General features: G+C 40.3%; 2 protein-coding genes across 2 annotated transcripts in view; both read left to right on the forward strand.

Moving 5' to 3' along the window:
* The first annotated feature begins 1,469 nt into the window (after positions 1–1,469).
* The window catches only part of NDNF (neuron derived neurotrophic factor), a 29,241-nt gene continuing 9,761 nt past the window's right edge, over positions 1,470–20,949 (forward strand). Inside the window, exon 1 of the mRNA XM_030564978.1 lies at positions 1,470–1,799. The gene's annotated coding sequence lies outside the window, so the exon portion shown is untranslated. The remainder of the gene's footprint in view (positions 1,800–20,949) is intronic.
* LOC115652637 (protein Hikeshi) lies at positions 19,896–20,733 on the forward strand. The gene has a single exon (XM_030564979.1). It carries the CDS (start codon positions 19,977–19,979, stop codon positions 20,568–20,570), a length of 594 nt encoding a protein of 197 aa, XP_030420839.1. The 5' UTR covers positions 19,896–19,976; the 3' UTR covers positions 20,571–20,733.

Consider the following 20,949-nt stretch of genomic DNA (forward strand, 5'->3'; position numbering starts at 1 on the left):
GCCATGGAAAATTGCAGAAAAATAATTATGGACCTTATTGTTTGCAGTAATAAATTCTCATTATTTTTCTGAGATTTTTTTCTGCTGTTGGCTGCCCAAGGCTGAAAGCAGGGGCTCCCACTGTCAAAACCGAGTTGGAAGCCTAAAATTGCAGATTCTGCAATATTGCAAGTTAAGCAGGGGCTTAGTTATATATCATTTAGAAATATGAATATTTTCCAAAGAGTGTTGGATTTTTTTTTTCTCACTGGCATATGCAGAACCCATGACAGTGTGGTGTGGTATAATTTCTTTTGGCACTCTGGGATAACTCATTGTTTTGTCACTCTTGAGTAACGTTGCTATCCCAAACTTTCATATCAATCTAGATTAATACAGCTCTTCTAGAGATGTGTCTGAGCCAAACCTCCAGAACTGATCAACCCAGAATATTGGGAAGAGGTAAAAGAGCTCAGATCAGAACTGAGGTCAATTTCTAAACTTCACAGCTGGGCCCCATGTCCTTAGTAGACTGAAGTAAAATCATGTCTCCAACCGCCCACAAACTTTAACAGATTTGAATCCACTCATCTTTTTTACAAAAGAGGGCCTCCTTCCATCATTATTTATACAGTGTTATAAATGAAACATGCCTCCCTCAGTGACTTACTGTGTGACCTTGGGCAAATCACTCAACCTTTCTGTGCCTCTGTTCCCCATCTGTACAATGGGGATCCTATTAAAGACAATGCTAATCATAATCGTTTACCAACCTGGGAGAGGTGCAGCAAGGATATATTTAACTATATATTAGTGAGCCAGTAGGCTGCCCTATGGACACGGGTACAAAGGGAGTTAGGAGTGTTGCAGGACCAGGCTAAGAGCAGACCTGTTGAGGCCAGTGGAACTATGCTTGCCCGTAGGCACTGAATCTATGAGCAGTGGCCTGGAGGGTCAGCTCCTAGCTAAACTAGGTTCCCTGTTCTGCATGCCAAGTGCCATGCTCTAGCCCGGAAAGCGCTCACTCCCTAGCGGGGGTGAGTTGGTCTATAGCCCCAGGCTCTTGCCCTGCCCTGCCTAGGCTCTCCAGCCGGGGGAAGCCCTGGCCCTGGCGCTTCTCCACCCTGGCAGAGCCCCTACCCTTGTTCTCCCTGCGGGCCGGGGCGGTGATAGGCTTTGCTCGGTGTCCCTGCGCTGTGTGTGTGGCAGCGAGCGGAGGAAGGGAGGAGGGAGGGGAGCGGGCTGGCTGGGGGAGCGGCTCTGCGCTGCACCAGTGACACTCGGTGAGAACACGCTCCTCACCCAGCAGCCGGGGCGCCGCGCTGCGCCGAGAGCGTCACCCAGCGCTTCGCGTGGCAGCCCCACGCCCAGAGCATCTGCCGGGCGGCGGCCGAAGGACCCTGCTCGCCCAGCCGCCGCTGCCTCTGCCCGCGCCGCAGCATCCTCAGCCCCGCGCCGCCGGCCGGCGCTGCCCCTCTCCGCCTCCGGCTGATGCTGCTCCAGCCGGGGGCTCGCCAGGAGTTGCAAAGAGCCGAAAACAGCTTGTCGCCGGCTGGTGCGGTCCCGCCCGGGCCACTTGTGCACTTCTGCAAACTTTGTCCGCCCTCCTGCCCCCGCTGCTCTCTCCTGGGGGCCGAGCTTCCCTGCCCGGGTCGCTGAAAGGCAAAGCGGGGACTCGCCTTCCCTTGCCGCTGGGATCCTCGCTGTGCTTGGTGGGAGGGAGGCCAGAAAGCAGGACAGACGTTCCCAGTGTCCTGTAACCAGCACCTGCGAGCCCGGGGCTTTTACACACCTCCCCGGGAGGAGCAAGACTTTTAAAGGTAAGCAAAGCGGAGCGACGTGGAGTTCCTCTTGTGTGTGTCCCGGGAGGAGCTGAGACCAGACCCGGGGAGAGGGGGCTCATCGGGGGCGTTAGAGAGGAGGGTCCCCCATGGATGGGGAGGGGGGGAGTCATGCAGCGGGTGTCCTGCATCGCAGGGCTATGAAGAGAGGGGGACCACGCACTGGGCACCAGGAGAGGTCCGATGTTTTTAGGCGGTCGCCCATCTCGTCCCAGCACTGCCTCCCAGTCTGTGCGCAGGGCTAAGGACTCTGGGGAGTGGGATGAACTCTTGGGCAGCAATGCAATGAGGAGTGGGGCCCCTGACTCCTGGGAATCCCGGGGCTGAGCAGTTGCCTTGCTTGAGAATTACCAGAGTTGAGGGGTAGGAAGACGGGACGATTGGGTACCAGGAACGTTCCCGCTTGATCAGGCACCGGTGCTGCTTTACTCCAGATTTGGAATGAGCTTGGGAAAGCAGGATGGTGGATGGGAGCTGGTTGGTTAACCTTGTGTGCCCCTTCCCCCCTCCCCCCCCGACACACACCTCTTCCAGCTGCGGGACGCTTCACTTAACACACCAACCCAACCCACGGGGATCCAGTGGCAGGAAACGTTTGCCTTATGAATAGATTGAAGCAAAGCCCCATTTAATGAGCAAAACCTCGTGTCTGTATGCCCTGATCCTGCGTCTGATCTTTTGTGGCTTCTTCCCTGCAGGGGCGGAGGGGTGAGAATTAGCCCAGCCACAATTAAAATCCGTTTAACTATTCAGGGTGCCAGCTGCCATGCTGGAAACTCTTTGTAAGGTGCTCTTGTTTTATGCGTATTTCTTACTAAGGGAGAGCGATGATTCGGGTGATGAGATGCAGACAGCTCAGCTGAAGGGATCAACACAAGTTCAACCACTGGAGGCCTCTATATACCAGCTGTAGATACTTGTCTAAACGGGATGCCATCCGCTCCCCCACGGGTTGGATTTCCCCCCTCTCACAATTCTCGATCCAATCCCGTCCTGTCCCTTCTTCCCATCCTATGCAGGGTCAAATCCCTGGGGCCTCAGGTGGGGTTGTGGACCAAGCGGTCACACAGCTTCGGCTGTGGAAGACTGCCTCGTAAAGTCACCAGGAGCATGCGGCTCTGATCAGATTTCCTCTGTTCTGTGACGTTCGTTCGGTAGTCTTGTTTTGTGTCTTTTTCTACTTTCTTTAAACTCCCAGTGGCTCTCCCTACATTCCTCTGCCGCATCCCAATACATCCACTTGAGAAAGAACACTTTGGCTCCCAATATTCTCTTTCTCTCCCCCCACCGGGAGCAGTTGTTGGGGAATTGCTGGGGTTTCATTTTTTATTATGATTATTATCTCGAAGAATAGGATGGATGGAAAGGTGAGAAGGATATAGGCCAGGGAAAGTCATGCTTTTTAATATACTTTAATGCCCCCCCCTTCTGTCAAGCTCTGATCAAACAGTGCTAAAATCTCTGTTTGAGGGAGTGCTCCGGGTATGACACTTTCCCGCAGCTCACCGCATGTTGCTCAGAATAAATATCAGTCAAACTACATTTTAACGCTGAAGTTGGAGTGATTACTTGAAATGCTGGGCTAAGGTTTTCAGTGGGATCTCAAGGTCCTTATTTTTCTCCTTCCTTTTTTTTTTTTTTTTTTTTTAATTTTAACCATAAAAGGGACAACTAAATTATTTACATTCCCATTTTCAATGTCAGTGTGCTTTAGGGATTATTTTCAGTTTCTTCCAATACATTTTTATTTTGATAGGATGAGAGAAGATGTTTTAGATAAAGTTATATTCAATCCTTCTGGGAAACACTCCTATTCAAGAGAAAGAAAACTGGCTACTGACACCTTACACCCTCCACCCCCACCAACTCTAAACTATAAATCCTTACCAAACACTCTAGAAACAAACATTGTTTTCAGACAGTCTATGTTGTTTTTATTTTTGTCTGCACTTTTTAAAATAGAGTGAAGGGATACATCAACGAAGAAAGCAGGTCAGGCAATCACAGCATTTGAATTAGTAACTATAATTTAAAAAGAAGGCTGTAGCAAAATGAAATTTCTGCAAATTATGTGTAGTTTGGGTTACACGTATTTCAAAAGAACAGAGACAAAGACAATATATAATATTTTAATCACTTGCAGATACAGCTGCTATCGCTTTTAAAAAGTATTTAATTGAAGGGTGTCTCTAATCTAAAAAAGCCAGTTCCACAAGTTTATTTGTTCTGGACCCTTTTAACATTCAAGTGGTAAAGCATTGTGCTTATTGTTATGGATAAATGTAATATCCTTGCCCGTGTCATAATGACAGAATGCTACATTAGAAATAGCCACAGCGGGTCACTCTAGGGATAAGGTAGTTTCTTTAATTATTGGTTTCAGGGACCCGCTGGTGCAGTTTTCAGTGCCTTCTTCCCCAACCAAAGAGTGGGGAAGAGTGTCTTCTTCCCCAGACTCACAGAATTATATCATTATAATTGCTTTTTTTATGGATGTCTATTAGTGTGCTGGACAAAATCTAGAAGAAGACACGGGCCCTAACAGTGAATATATTCTGTTTGTTTGTCAGTCTATCAGACAAGGTTTTATGACTCAAATGGAGAATCCGTTCTCAATCCTGGGATCTATGCCAAGGCCCATGTAAGGCAGTGGTTACTCCAGCTTTACAGAGTGTAATTCTGCTGATTTTTAAATCTGATGAAATTTAAATCAGTAGTTATATCTGGGTAACACTGGTGTCCCATCACAGTGAATCAGATACAAGATATCCAGTTGTAGGCTAATATTGAGCTATTATATATCAGCTGCTGACAGGTAATGCTGATTTACTCATAGTCTACCTTGCATAAAATAGTACTTAGATCCGTGGTGATGAATGCTATCAGCATGTGGAATTAGAGATTTCCAGATCCACTTGAAGCCCCATGTTCCTATTCTATCCACTCCCAATTGCTGTGACTTACCTATTTTAAGAATGGCAAGTTTCAGTTGATTCTTGTCAAGAATAACTTGTGCTCCCCACACCTTTCTCATATTTACTCACGAGATAGGCAGAGATATGTACCTGTAGAAGTAGATCTGCTGAGGTCAAGCTCACAGTACCACTGAAAAAGCCTTTTTTATGTATTTGGAACATTGTCAAGAATTTGTTAATATTTGAGGGTGAAGGGAGTTTTGACTGATGTTGTCTCCTCTTTCTCCTACAGTTTTGACCTTGTTGTTAAACAGAACTTGACACTACAGAATATATGCACAATCTTGCTTCTACATATTATGGTATTTAAAGGGGAACGGTAACAACTTTTCTCAGACCTACATTCTGATATGTCAAAAGATGACAAGTATGTCTCAACTTGTATAAACTCTAAAATGTGCCAGAAAGGTGTTTGGGTTTTGTTGCTGTTTGGTTGGGGTTTTTTTAGTGTCATCTTTAGGCATGTCATATTTCCAAGATGAGAACGAAACGGTAGAGATCACAGCAAAATAAAAATTGTTTCTCTAATTTTAGTGTGGGTAATTCAGCTCTTTATCATATGCATGTAAATGAAGTGAAGATATGTCACACATCGGTGTATAGACTGCTACATGCTATCTAAACTGTATCAGTCTTATATCAAATTAGCAATAGCATTTCATGGCATACATGACATGTCTGAGCCAACAGCATGTGTATGACATGTTTTTAATTTAATAGAAATATACCACGTTACATAATGCTGCAACCAACTTTCCTTCTTTTGGAAGCTTAGCACAATGATAATAAGCACAATGTAATTGAGAACAGAAATGTTACACAGTACAGGGTTGAACAGCATCTATGTTGTGGAGCATTTACTCATGCGAGTAGTTCTGTTGAAATTAATAGGGCTGCTCACCAATATCAGGAAGAGTTCCATAGTCTAGTCGTGTGTGACTATTTAGTTTTGGCTGACTGCTTTGGAAAACATTATCTGAGTATGGAACAATATTTAGGTTTCCACAACATTTAGGTTCAAACAGCCAAGCAAGCTGTTTAAAATCATGTAGTGCCTGTGCTATGTCGCCAATTAAGTTTAGATGCATTATTCACCATATATTCGACATTCGGCTGCTAATTGAAGATCCCAGCATAAAACTATGGACTATCTGTCCTCTTTCCCGTGTTTTACAAGGTGCTTCTAATTCTCATATCAGCTCCATTGGAGGTTCAGGATTAGAAAGAGTCAGATCTCCGAATATTAATTTATTAAAAGGTCTAATCCTGCAAGGTGCTGAGTAGCAACTCCCATTTAGGTCAGTAGAAGTAGAAGATGCCTAAAGTCATTCAGGTTCAAGCTCCAAAATTGTAAAGGCAGAGGGGTGTGTGTAAGTTCAATCTGTCACCCACTCTGTCCTTAGTCTTTTTTTTGTTTGTTTTAATTTTGAATTAAATTTATTACACTCAGAACTATGCTTTTTTTCTTTTGTACTTTGTTTTGAAAAGACCTCAATAACAGTTTACTAAACGAAATCCCAGTTCCTTTCTACAAGTGATTACACTTTAAGATGGCATCACACAGATCTGTAAGAGACCACCTTTTATGCGTCTCATGTCAGTTAAATGATTGCTAGAAAAACAATCCAAAAATCTGACCAGGTTTTGATAAAGGAGAGCCAGTAATGTGTTTCACTGTATGTGGTATTTTTATGCAATGAAGCGACAGATTTAACCACAGAACATCTGGGTACTGGCTTCTGTTACAGTAAAGATTTTTAGGGGAATAACAAGCCTTGTTTGATTTTGCATTCATTTTGAAGTAATTAAACTTTACATTAATAATAAAAGCATATAACCATTACATCACTATTTTCAAGGGGTAATGTCAATCTTCCCTCAATATCTTAATTTTCAGAATCTGCATTTGTTTTGCTATGTGTGTATTTATCTTTTCACTCATTCTTCAAATTTCTTTTCAGGAGGTAGACTTAGTAATTTATGCCAGTGGATACGGTATAGATTTAGTGTTTCCACGCATTTTTGCTAACTTGGCACTTTTCCCTGCATTATAGGTAGTCTAATGGAAACAGCACATTTAACATTGTTCAATACATAGAAAACTTAATTAATGTGGAACAATATGTAGGTTCTTCGGACTGCCTTTTCAAACACTAATATTTTAAAATAAAATATATTTGGGTTGTTTTTAGCTTTCACTGCTTGACTATTTCAATCCCACTCTGTCAAGGGATAGAGGGTGTGCATTTTATTTACAAATATGCTTGTAAACAGCAGAAATGCCTAAGAATACTCTTGATGTATGGTTTTTATTTAATTACAAATAAGTAATATGCAGCTGGAATAAGGGGTATATAATATAATGCATGCACTATACATATGATGTAATGATTACAAACATGATGAAACTGATAAGGTCAAAGTACTTTTAAATTGTACAGTTCAATATCTTTTAGTGTGCCTTATTTTAAATGAAAATAGAAAATATTCTCCTTTCTCTTACATCAGTGCAAATCAGGAGTCACTCCATTCAAGTCCATAGAGTTGCTTTATTTTTACATCTTTGTAAGTAAGACTAGAAGAGAATCAAGTCCTGTGTATTTAATGTTTATAAATGTTATGTTTCCCCAAATGCACTTTTCTTCATAATTGGAAATAAACTCACTGATAACAATGTTTAGCCCTTACAAAACAGAAATATCTTCTATATGCAGATGCTTTACAAGGTGAAATAAATGATAGTTTATTTTAGTGCTTGTCTCAGAAAGAAACTAACGATGTTATAAAGAACTGTGAAGGCTGAGGAATGCTTTATTTTTGAAAACTTGAATGAGGGGGAAGTATTTGCCCCTTAATCTGGGGAATGAGTTAGAGAAATCAACTCAATAAGAACATTTTTAAAAGATGAAAATAAAAGAAGCTCTAGTAGAGGTATGCAGTTACTCTAAAATATGTAAAGAACAAGAGTAAATACAAAAAGAATTTGGTTATTTTAGGATAAATTACTTAACCTTAGCTTTGTTAGTTCACCCACTGGACTGTAGAAGAATCAATGTTTTAGCACACTGTAGTGAAATGTAACCAAAAGAAATTCATATGAGCTACATAGATGGCTTTGATTGTACTCTTGCACGCAGGTCATGTGTGAGGTAATTTAAAAGCACAAAGTTCTTGCCAGGGATGACAACATATTTTTCAGAGTAACTTTCTGGATTTCAAAATGCATGTTTAAGGAAACAGGTGTGAAATCTGATACTACTTTTTTGAGAGAGAACAGAAGTGTTTTATGAGAGGGATACTCAGTGTGTATAAATCAGCATGGCTCTGTTAAAGTCAATAGATATATACCAATTTACACTAGCTAAGAATGTGGACCTCTAAGTTTTCTGATAAAACTATTGTGTTAGCTTGAAAACATCATTTGTATTGTCTAACACTAAATGTTACTGTATACTTAACAGATACCCAGTGTGACTTTCATTTTCTGCATCTCATGGGTACACTGAATAAATTCAGATAATTTTCAGTGTAACTAATAGTCTATTGAAAGTTGGAATAGTCTGTTGAGATTCTGATAACTGAGGTTCTGGTAATCAGTTTTGCAGTATGACAAATTATACCACCCTGCTTTTTGGATAATGGAATCCAGTAATTTAGAAGATGTTTGTCTGCATTATGGCTGAGATCAGAAGCAGTAGTGCTAGCCCGCAACACCTGGAAATCTGAAAAACAAAAGGCAATAATTTATTTCTTCCACTTCATTCCCCTCACCACTGGTTCCGGATATGAGTGCCCTTCTAAGTATGACCCTCAGACACTTACAACGTGGCACACTAATGAAACTGACACTTCCACCATGAATCATTGTCTTCTTAATTAAGTATATTATTACTTCTTTCCAAAAAATAACTTTAAAGAATGTTATAATTTTATTAGGCTCAAAGTTTGATACTTTTTAATCTCCTTCAATTTTAAACTCATCGCTGCCAAAAGAACAGTGTTAGAGAAACTGTTTCCTCTTCTATAAACTTTAATAGTTAAATGAGTCATACTTACTAATGGGGTGTAACAGAGTCCCAGGTTCTTTGTACAGATCAACAAGAACGAAATAGACTGCCTCATTTTCCAAAATTTCCATGATGGCATGAGGTTGAGAGCACATTGCTTATTTGTTTAGATAGGGCATATTTACTACTAATTTGTTTACATTCAGCCATTCTAAATTTAATTTGCATCAGGATTCTGGATTTCAAAATACTGAGAAACTGTTTACAAACTGGGGTGGTGATGATTGTTTAAGAAAGCCAAATATCTTAGAACTGCCAGCTGGGGTTAGGATGCAAAGGGAAACAAAAGGAAACAGACCTAAAGGTTCCTATTCTACACTAGTTCTGTTCCTCTAACAAAACATAGGGTTAAAGAAAATAATTATTCCTGAAATGGAGGATTGGCTACTAAAGCTAGGCTCAATTCTCATGGGAGTATGTTCGTGAGTAGAAATTGTGTGTATGAGTAAAGGTTGTAGGACTAACAGTGACTTGTATTTATTTGGGGAAGAATGCTCTTTGTGTCTGCTTTTTCGCCAATGGCAAATAATTAATTTTAAAAAAAAACGTCACTCACTGAAGTATAGTGCCAAATCCTGTTTGCTTTATTCACGCAAGGTGAAAAGGTTTTAACTATACTTATTTTTAATATGGTAATTTTAAAAAACTTCTTAACTACTCCTTAACTTAAATATAAATGTTTTAATTGACTGACATAAAATCTTTCTTATGAAATTAGAAGTTCGATATCCCACATGACTATACATTTTTTTAAGCTTAATGTAACGTATGGAATAATCAGGCATTTTAATCCAAAATATCACATGTTCCTTGAAAACATGGAATATTTGAGATGGAATGGCTGAGAGCAAACTCTGTAAAAGAAGCATATCAGTTTAAGAGTACATCTACACTACCTGCCAATCCAGCGGGTAGCGATTGATCTATTGGGGATCGATTTATTGCATGTAGTGTAGACGTGATAAATCGATCCCTGATCACTCTGCCATTGACTACTGAACTCCAGCAGTGTGAGAGGCGGAAGCAAAGTTGACGGGGGAGCCACGGCCATCAACCCAGTGTTGCGAGGACGCAAAGTAAGTAATTAATTTTAATTCAATCTAAGATACATCGATTTCAGCTATGAGAATAGCGTAGCTGAAGTTGCGTATCTTAGATCAGCACCCTTCCCTCCCCCCCAAAGTTTGGCACAGGCCTAAGAAAAGGAAGCATTTTCAAACTCTCCATCAAAAATAAAACAATACAATAGCTTGTTTCGATAGAAAGCTCTAAAAGTTCCTAACTCCCTGTATTAGAGCATGTATGAACAATGGGCAGTAAATTAATATTGTTAAACCTCTAAGGGTATGTGTACACTGCACGCTGTGCCTGGGGCCTGTGAGACTTGGGCTTGTGAATTTGGCGTTTCCAGGCCCATGCTTGAGCACCCACACTGAATTGTAAACATAAGTTTACAATTGCTGCATCTGGGTCCCATAATCATGCTGATATGTCCATGCTGCATGAAGCAGACCTCTGACTCAGTTCTATAGCTTGAGCTGCATCCACACTGCGAAGTGACAGGGCTGGGACCCAAGTCACAGCAGGATCCAGGCTCTAACCTACCCCCTAACAAAGTGCTAGGACCCAGGCCTGAGTGCTTGCTGATCTGAGTCAGACTCATCTGGGTATAGATGGAAGGAGGGGCTTGGGCTCAAAATATACAACAGTCACGTCAGGAGCAAAAATTGACTTGAAGTTCTTGGAGATATTTGGGGTCTGATTCTGACCTTATTATCATCAGTGTAAATTAACAGTAACCTACTGAAGTCACATTATGGTAATACATTCATATGATAACGGAGACCAAAATCAGGTTCTTTCCTAGCTAAGTTTTTAGTCCTAAATTAAAAAATAACAAACAGACAATTTATTTGGCAGTATGGACTTTACATTCTGACAAATGTAATATTCTTTGAACCTGAAATCCTATCACTGGCAGCCTACCTTTTTGCTGATAGTGAAGAAAACACTTAGCCAGGTTTCTGAATCTTCATGTCTGGATACAATAACAGACAGCAGTAACTAGGTCCCCTCTTTAATTTTACAGTAGCTGCATTAACAATAAAACAGTATTTTGTGTTGATTAGTAACTTTCATCCAAGGATCTCAAAGTGTTTCACAAACATTAGCTAAGCCTCATAACACCCTTCTGAGGCAGGCCTTTGGCCCTCATCAAAGCTCTCACTACATCTTCTGCTTCTGGAAAATGAAATTCCCTTGACACACATACCAATCATCTCTTTATCCAGAAATAATAATGCAAGACAAGAAAGAACTGAGGCAGATCTCCCACTGCCTAGTCTCTACATATGTCCTCGAAATCCCCTGTCTTTGCCAGAAGCATGAACATCCTGAACTTTGAACTAATTAAAGCCTTTCTTCCAGAAACTGTTTTCATTCTTTTTTTTTTTTTTTTTAAGCGATGTTAAAGCTCACAGATGAGGAGGTGGCATGGTGAACATATAGAAGGTCTGAAGGTTTCCAAATTGTTTCTATGGCCATTCACCCAGAACAGTCTGACCTATCTGCCTGTATCTGTTCCTTCTGGTTTTGTTCAGAGTAACTACATAAAGAACTAACCTTTTCACCTGCAAGGCTGGACAAATAAACACTAGATCAGCAGCAGAGTGAAGCTGATACCTATCCCCTTGATAATCTGATTTTGAAACCTCTTATCACAGCTCCGTATTTGACAGTTTTGAATACCCCTTAGCATTCATGTTTAGACCGTAAGTCTTTTCAGTCTCAGCAGAGTTTTTGCAGCTTGATCTCACAGTAAGTACATGACTAGAGCTGTTTAGAAAACTGACACCAATCAATCAAAAAGCATCACAGTGACTCGGTCAATGTACTCAGGCCTCAAATATGTCCCCATCCCATGTCACTCTTACATGGTTCTAGTCCCAAAATGACTCTGGAAGGAGAGTTACAGCATCTTAAAGTCAAAGGAACTAATTTCCCCTACTTATACTTCTACCTAGGAAGGAGCACAAAGGAAAGGATGTTATTCCACCAAAACAGTGTGTGCAGCCACTGAAATGGTCATGGGCAGGGTTGGGCTTGACAGCAGTGGTTCAACTTCAGAAAGAGCCACAGATGCTTACATAGGAGATTTCCCTCCAACTGCCCAGTATAGCAAAATTGTGCTGATACTGAAGGAGCCTCACAGGGAAAATAGGATAGGTTCAAAAGATGTAAAACTAAGCTAAGCAATCTAAGAAAGGAAAAGAGCGCAAGGGCATATGCAGGGTTAATGTGAATATCACACTGTTTGTTCTAGCACTGTCAGCTGTGTTCTTCCACTCATGCCTCACCTGTACCACTTAAGGCTCACCCTCAGGTTAGAACTCTGAATGCAGACTGACCTGTGTGGGAGGAGTTTCAGGGTCTGCTCTTTGGGCACAGTTTCACCATATGGAGGCTAGTACCTTCTCTGCTGCCTGGGTTCTTGGTCCTGGAAGCATGGAGTGAAGCTGCCTGCTTCTACCTACTTAAGAGCTCACTCCATTGTCAGACAGACTACCTCTGGGAGTGTGGTGTGCAGGTCATTGTCTTGTGGCGCCTCCGGGAAGTCAGCATGGCTGTTTTTCTGATAACACACTTGACTTTTTGGGCAGTACGGTAGCTTGGAATACTCCATGTCTGGGGAGTAGCCATGGGAATAATATCAGTGCACTCTTTTTGGGGCTGAGCTCCCCTTTTAGATGACCAAGAGGTGCATGTTGCTTGTTGTTTTTCTCTCCCTTGTACAGAGTGACTAGGCAGCGAACACTAGTTCCATAAATTTTAGGATTCACAATCCACACAAAACATGGCCAAAACTTGGTGAAACATTAGACATTCCATTTCCCTACTGGGAAAACAAGAGAACCTTAGAAATATTAAAAGTTGAACATTCTGGAGGTAGAGTATGGTGGTCCGTTCCCACAGCTAGACTGCTTTGTTTCTAGTAGCATTTTTTAATGCTGCTGATGCATCATTAATAGAATGATATAAAAATTACTGTAGATGCAGATAATTTGTATTGACAAAGAGGATATTAATGTCCATAGCTATTGCAAGCTCTTTTGTCCTGTAGCAAAGCAATTATAGCAGAAAACATGACAATTGGGTTCCTAGCTGTTCGGGTAATACAAATAATAATAATTGCCAGGGAAAATATTGTCAGCACAACTGGGGGGGAAAAACAAAGAAAAACAAAACAATCATCCCCATCTGGACTAAGCAGAGACACTTATAGGAAAAAGTCATCAGTGGTGAAACAGAAAATAAGTCTAAACCTGCAAGTTTCACTCATATGACTAGCCCTATTGATGTCAAAGAGACTACCCATGTGAAGAGAGCCCTGTGTGAGTAATGCTGAAGACGGTAAGCAAGGGCTATGAGTGCAAGTAAAGCTATGCAAGACTTTCTCTCTCTTGAATCCAGATGGGGATGCTTGTTTTGGTTTGGGGGTGGGGGGTTTTCCAGTTGTACATATCAATGAACAAAACAAATAATGCCAAGAATATCCCAGCGAAGCTATAGAGAACTTAATATACAATAAACATTCAGGGAAGAAATTGCAGGGATAACAGTTTAATTTATATTATGGACATATTTGAATGTTAAGGACCTTGCTGTGCTCTTGTTCCATGTACACAACTCCCAATGACATCAGCTGCAGCTGAACCTAAGGACCAAAAGCTGTATGGCCATGAGTATGACATTTTTCAGGAGTATGGGAATCAATTTAGAGTTTATCGACCTTCACAGTGTCATGAAAAGTCTTTGTTTCTGTAACTATGGATGATGTCTGAGTGTATAAAGAAGGGACCATCCCATCTCTTCAGTGCTGATATGATAGAGATATGTAACTAGTTGTTAATATTCTTAGCACGTACATAACACTTTCCCATTTCATAATGCTCTAATACATCCCTCCTAACAACACTCCATTTTATAGCTAGGGAAAATTAAGCACAGAGATTTTGTAACTAATAACAATAAGAAGCAAATAATTAAACCATCAAACATAGCATTTGGTCCCATATTCAGTAAGGACTAGTAGGGGTACTCTCATGCCTGTGCAGTTTGAAGGATATAATGTTAGAGATAATCCAAAATTTGGCTCATAAATTCAAATTCAGATTAAATTTTGTAATTTTGGATTCTGGTAAGTGGCTGAATTATAAAAACAAAACTTCTGTAATCCATCTGTATAATTTATATTTATGTGCCCAGTAAAGAGACAAGTCCTGACTCTCAGCTAATGTAAATTGGCATAGCTGAGGATCTGACCTATACAATTCAGCTATATCCAAAAATAAGGCCAAAAACAGTAAAACAGGCAAAATTTACAAATTTAAATATTTTCTCCAAAATTAAATAGTCTCCTTTCACTCACAACTACTAAATAAACTACCGAGCCTTCCAGAATTTAACAAAAGCCAGTAGCCCCAGTTTACAGATGTATTTGGAGTGGGTTGTCAAAGTTTTTGAATTGTGCTCCATGGCTAGTTCACTATTCCAAAGGACAAGGGTTCATGTGAGGGCCATAACAAGCCACCCATACAGGATACTGCTTCACTTGCATTTCAGTCACTGGGTCAATTACCATGGAAGCAGGGAATAGCCTACTGGTTTCATGCAGTGTGGTATGGGCCATTACAAAGGCTACTGCTCTAGTGCTTTGCTCTTACAACTGAGAGATAGCTAAGAGAGCGGTTGTTACCACCCTGGGTGTTCTGGATGTTTGTGCTAGTAGTTGTTATCTTTTAGACAGGAACCACTTGTCAACCATTGAGAAACAATAACCACAAAAGCAAGGTATTGTAAAATTACAAATGAGGAATTTGAGTAGCTATTCAAGGAAAACAATTAAGAAAGGAGGGAGAAATAGCCTTTGTGTGCTTTCCAGACTCTTCATAAAATAGTGGAACAACCTCTCCCTACCTCTAACGCACCAAAAAGTAATACAAAAATGTGAGGAGTTTCAGTGCACTCACAACCACTGTGCACAAGACAAGTACTCCTTTGTAGACACACACCTTTGTGAACTCAGCCCGTTTAGCAACAGAATGAGATGCAGAGGTAATTCAAATCCAGATTGGCCCTGCCCTCCCCTGCCTTTGTTCCGTGCTCCTGCTTTGGGCCCTGTAAATCAGAGTTAGCCTGGAGACATGTTCAGTGCTTCAGTGCTTGCTCTCTCATAACTCCCTGTGTACTCAGTCCTTTTATTTTTTCCCTCTTCTATAAACAACCTCCTCAGCTGCTGGGATCTGCCAAGGCTCAGCAAACAAGTGCTCCAAGGCTACTGGTTCAAGTAACTATAGCTGCTAGTTTATACAGGTTGTTGTTTATTCATGTGGAGAGCCTTCTGAAGATCCTCTCTTACCTCCAGCCACAAATCCCAGTAGACTGATAATGGCATCCAACAAGAAGTGTAGGCCCTGTTAACTCCCCCAAATCTCTGTTTGGCTTTTCATGCTAACTTTAGATCATTCTAAAGTCACCACTGATAGTCCAGGATTTCTGCAAAGACATTTAGTCCCATCATCGTTCAGAACTGCCCATATCTGTGCTTCTATAATAATAGTGACAAACTTGGTTTGATCCGAAGCCCATTTAAGTCAAAGGAAAGATTTCCATTAACTTCAATGGGCTTTGGATCAGACCTCAACGAAGCATTCTGAGATCAGTATTTGACATGGAAGACTAGACTTCTGTCAGGGGAGGTAATGAGCTTTGAGTTTGTTTGTTTTTTTAAATCATTTAAAAAAGATGTTGAGGGCTTTTGTAAGGTTTTTGCAGGGTGAGTTAATATGATGGTAACAGTTGGACCAACTTTTATTCAGTCTGCAAAGTGAAACTCTAGGCTGCTTTGGAGACTAGCAATGAGCAGGTGCTCATCATTATTACTACAGTGACATGAAACACAACTCTCACGAGGTGCTCTAATTCCTCCAGGGCAGTGGTTCCCAAACTTGTTCCACTGCTTGTTCTGTGGCCAGTACCTTCCTCGGCCCGCGCAGCTTCCAGCAGCTCCCATTGGCCTAGAGCAGTGAACCATGACCACTGGGAGCCGTGATCAGCTGAACCTGTACGCGGCAGGTACACAAACCGGCTCAGCCTGCCAGGGGTTTTCCCTGCACAAGTGGCAGAACAAGTTTGGGAACCACGGCTCCAGGGAATTAGATTCTCTCTACAGAAAGATATACAAAAAAGTCAATTCATAATTGCAGTGCTGAGTGCATTTGCAAAGGGATTATTGCCAAACAGGAGGCCAGAGTCTCCTTTCATTTTCACCAGTGTAAATCAGAAGTGATTCCACTGAGTCACACCAGTGTAAATGAGAGAAGAATCAGGAACATTGTGTGTGTGTGTGTGTGTGTGTGTGTGTGTGTGTGTGTGTGTGTGTGTGTGTGTGTGTGTGTGTGTGTGTAATATATCTATAATGTCTTTCCTCACAATTTACCTTCCTGGAGCTCTAGCCTTTTGATGGCAGTATGTAGAGGCTGAAATGTGTTGGTTAACCTTTCTCTGTAGCATCAGACAAGCTGGACCAGTGGTCTGCTCCAGAATGGCAACTCCACAGTAGTCATAAGCTATTGTAATCACATGAAAAGTAGAAATATAAATCTTCATTTAGAAAACAAAATACTCCTTATAGCTTTTGATATTTTTGGTACTATATTTTCATGAATATTTCTATTTTCCTTTTCACCATGCCTACACTGAGACATTTCCTGAATATTACTATAACAAAATCTCATCACTTTGCAGGTACCATACCCTATTTGTTGCAATACAAGTCTCTAATGGTGTTCAATCCATTGAAAATATAAACCTGACATTTATTGTATTTTTATTTTTCTACAGATTTTTCTTTTGTATGCTACTGTGATTCCCTTTGTTAAAACAACATTTTACAGCAAAAAAAAAAACAAGGTTTGAATTTGAATTGCAAGAGAAGGTCTCTTAATCCACAGATGATTGACATGATGGATCCTAAAAGCTTCAAAGGGGCCATTATAGTCCATTTTGTCAGTCTGGATTTAGAGAGCTTTAATCCACAGATTATGGAAACAATAGTGCATAAGTGCTCTTTCCCCCACAGTTATAGTCTGCCACACCAATGAAATATCGGATGTTAATCTGGACACTGTGTTGTACAAGCCCACTCGTTATGTGTATTAAAAAAAATCTTCTGAGAAAAGTAAATACTGTGCATGCCCTTATAGCTGTTTCCTTTTGTTTGTCTTTCTAATCTGTACTTCTGGACAAAGGGGCAGATTCTGAAAGGTGCCAAGCACTTTCTTCAGTAGTCCATGTGAATTGAAGTGAATGGAGTGGTGGGGAGAGGGAGTTTGCTGAGCACCTTTCACAAGACCCTGAGCACTGATCAGACCTAAATATGCAAAATTAAACTATTTTAAAAAACAGATACTTGCTGGAGAAACAAGTAACCCTTCCTCAAGTAATTTGAAAGTACAAATTGTCCATTTTTCTCCCTTATATACTAATAGCCAAATACATTTCAACCAAATTTGATAAATAATTTTTAAAAAACGCTCTCTAGCTGAGACTGTGTATTGTTCTCTGAGAAATTTTTTTGCAGATGAATTATAAAACCCTGAAAAATAGGGGTTTATAATGGAAAAGCTTGTAGATCCTTAACACTAGTGTTCCTACAGTAAGTCAGAGATGACATAGCATGTCCTTTTATTTTCCAAGGCTATGTTCTCTTTACAGTTAAATCGGATTCTACAGATTTATTATCAGAAGTGACACAAAGGAAAAATGAATGCCATTAATTTTAAAACTAGGCTGTAGATTAAAAAAAAGTTAACCATTCATACAATAAAAAGAAAAGAAATACAAAACAGGAACCTCTGCGGCAGACTGTGCCTTGAAATTATCCTCACTAAATTACAATCATGCACTTTCCACTCCTTGTAATTAAACATTAGGTTTTATTTATTCCAGATGCATTTGCTTCAAGTAAACCCAGATCCTTTTTTGTTATTGTAAATCTTTTACAGGACTCTCTGACCTGCAGATAGTTGGGGAATAAAGGAAATATTTTCCATAGATAAGGCATTTGATGAATAATTTGTGTATTACAATTTATGATCAATGCAATTTGTTTGGCAAATCTCTATTGGTTAATCTAATATTCATGCAACCTTGTAAGAGAGTATTGTGTGCCTTGTAAGAGAATCATGTGTATATTTGTCTATATACAGACCTATGTGTATAAGAAGTAGATGTGCAAGGAAATTTTTTTTTTAAGTATTTATTTTCACCTTTGCTCTGACCACAAACAGCAAAGCAAAATGGAATTACAAGCAAGCAAGTAAGTTTCATAAGAGATTTACGAAAATCCAGAATCCTAAGGATAGTATATCATATCACATCTCTTACCATCCTTGGTAGATTAGTGAGTTTTAAGAAGTTTTTTATTTATTCTGCTCAGAGAATGATGTTTTATTTGCAAATAAGCATGTAGTTTAGATCTGTCCGAAAATGTTTGCAACTCAAATTTTTTAGATGAAAAAAGGGACTTTTTGTTCACAAATTACAGAAAAAAATGTATTCTTTTTTTCAACCAGCTCTAATTTAAATCAGTATGTGTTTTGTCGAGAAAGACAATGTGATGTTATAACTAATTTAGGGATAACACTTGGCTTTCGCAGAAGGAATTCCATTGACCTGAAAACTGGATAGGCCCAAGCTGGAAGCTAAAATATGAAACATGCACCCTAAATTTTGGGAGAGGTCTCCATATGCTGGAAACTACTACCCCTAAGGTTTTGTTTCTAGGTTTTACCAAAACCAGGACGAGTCTATTTTTGGATCTGGTTCAGATGCAGCCCAACATGTAAAAATTTCTTACTCCCTGCTTATCTGCAAGAATACTACCATTTTGGCTCAATATTTTGTGAGAATATCTTGTATGGTTTTGTTGCTGTTGGACCTAAACTCTAATCTAATTTGGCCCCAAACATAAATTCAAAACACAGGCTAAACCTAAATCTAATCCAGATCCAGAGACTTATTTCTCTCATCATTCTCCCCTTCCCACTCTACTTTAAAAATACAAATTATCCAGATGTTTGTATTCACTTTCTGAGCCCTAAATATATAGGTAAAGTGCAATTATATAAATGTTTTGAAGACCATCCAAAATGTTTATGTGATTGGACTTTTGGATAAATGAGATTGTTTGTTTGCATATGAATTTTGCATTCAGGAGACAGACATTGAATTATAGATAATCACAGCCGAGATGATCAGGTTTAACCTATATAATTTTCATGCGTGTGTTTTTGTTCATAAAAATACACAACATGTCATACAATATTCATTTATTATGGCATTTTTGAAGGAACAGTATTCTATCTGTCTATCCATCAAAAGGTGCCTGCCATTGTGGCCTCTAAGCTGTTTTATTTGCTATTTTGAATTTACAAATTAATAGTACTGTATGCATCCATTGATATATTTAGATAACTGTTCAGAAGCATATACTTTTAGCCCATTATACAGTGTACCCTGGTACTGCATTTCTATTAGAATGAGTGAGTATTCAAACTGTTTTAAAAGTGGTTAATTTTTTCAGTGGCGATTTGTTTGGCTCTTTTTATTCTAGGTCTAGGGCCTGTGTATGTGTGTGTGTGTTTGTTCTTTCTGTATATCTGTCTGTCTCTGTCATTCAAATGGTGACTTATTTTTCTTGTCCTTCAGTGAGCTATTTTGCTTGCTTCGCAATATTTTTTTCTTTGTTTTGTAAATTAGGAAGATTGGAGTTATGACATTGTAAGAGTGATAAATGGTCCCATTTCTTTTTGAAGTTAGCAGGAAAGGCCATGTCAGTATTTGCCCTTCTGAGGAACAGCAGCACAAGCCATGTCTCCTACTCTCCTGTCTTCCAGTTCTAAATATCCAGAATTTAGAGATCACAGAGGCGACCAAGCATCACATTCACATCCAGATTCAGGCTTGCAGGGGGGTCCAGGCATTATGTAGGCTGCGGAGTGGTCCGGTGTTTCGCGAAGCTTCTGCGGCTGTAGGGCTCCGCGACTGCCGCCATGTTCGGCTGTTTGGTGGCGGGTAGGCTGGTGCAAGCAGTGGCACAACAGGTGGCCCAGGATAAGTTTGTATTTGACTTGCCTGACTATGAAAACATCAACCATGTGGTGGTCTTTATGCTGGGAACTATCCCATTTCCAGACGGCATGGGAGGATCTGTCTACTTCTGCTTTCCTGACCAGAGTGGGATGGCAGTATGGCAACTCCTGGGGTTTGTCACCAATGAGAAGCCAAGTGCCATCTTCAAAATTTCTGGTTTAAAATCTGGGAAAGGCAGCCAACACCCCTTTGGAGCAATGAACATCCCTCAGACACCATCTGTAGCCCAGATTGGGATCTCAGTGGAATTGCTGGAACATTTGGCCCAGCAGACTCCTGTAGCAAGTGCTGCTGTATCATCAGTAGACTCATTCACTCAGTTCACTCAGAAGATGCTGGATAGCTTCTATAACTTTGCCTCGTCGTTTGCTGTCACACAGGCCCAGATGACACCAAATCCCTCTGAAGCTTTCATTCCTGCAAACGTGGTTCTGAAATGGTATGAGAACTTCCAGAGACGACTGGCTCAGAATCCTTTCTTTTGGAAAACATAAACTTCAATCAGGTCTTTGGAAGTCCTTTCCAACTATAGTCATGTCTTAAAGATACAGTAAATCACCCCACTAAAGAAAATTGGTGGAGTAATCAAAGTCAAAGCAGACTACATGGATTTTATAGTACCACTGAAACTTATTTAAAATTAAAAACCTGAAAACAAAAAAAAACAACAAAAAAAAAAAAAAACTAGAGAGAGAGTTGTGCGAAGGGGGAGAGGAAGGGAGGGGGGAGATAAAGATGGGCCATTAGAGGGCACTTTTGCAATCCTAGAGAAGGAAAACTGTTTATTATTTCACTTAGGACTGTCTACTCTAGCTTTTGCTTAAAATCAGTGATAAATAGCAGGCAAATCCTTCCAATCAGCAGGAATATATC

The sequence above is a fragment of the Gopherus evgoodei genome, chromosome 5, assembly GCF_007399415.2.
Source record: "Gopherus evgoodei ecotype Sinaloan lineage chromosome 5, rGopEvg1_v1.p, whole genome shotgun sequence".
Classification (NCBI taxonomy): Eukaryota; Metazoa; Chordata; order Testudines; family Testudinidae; genus Gopherus; species Gopherus evgoodei.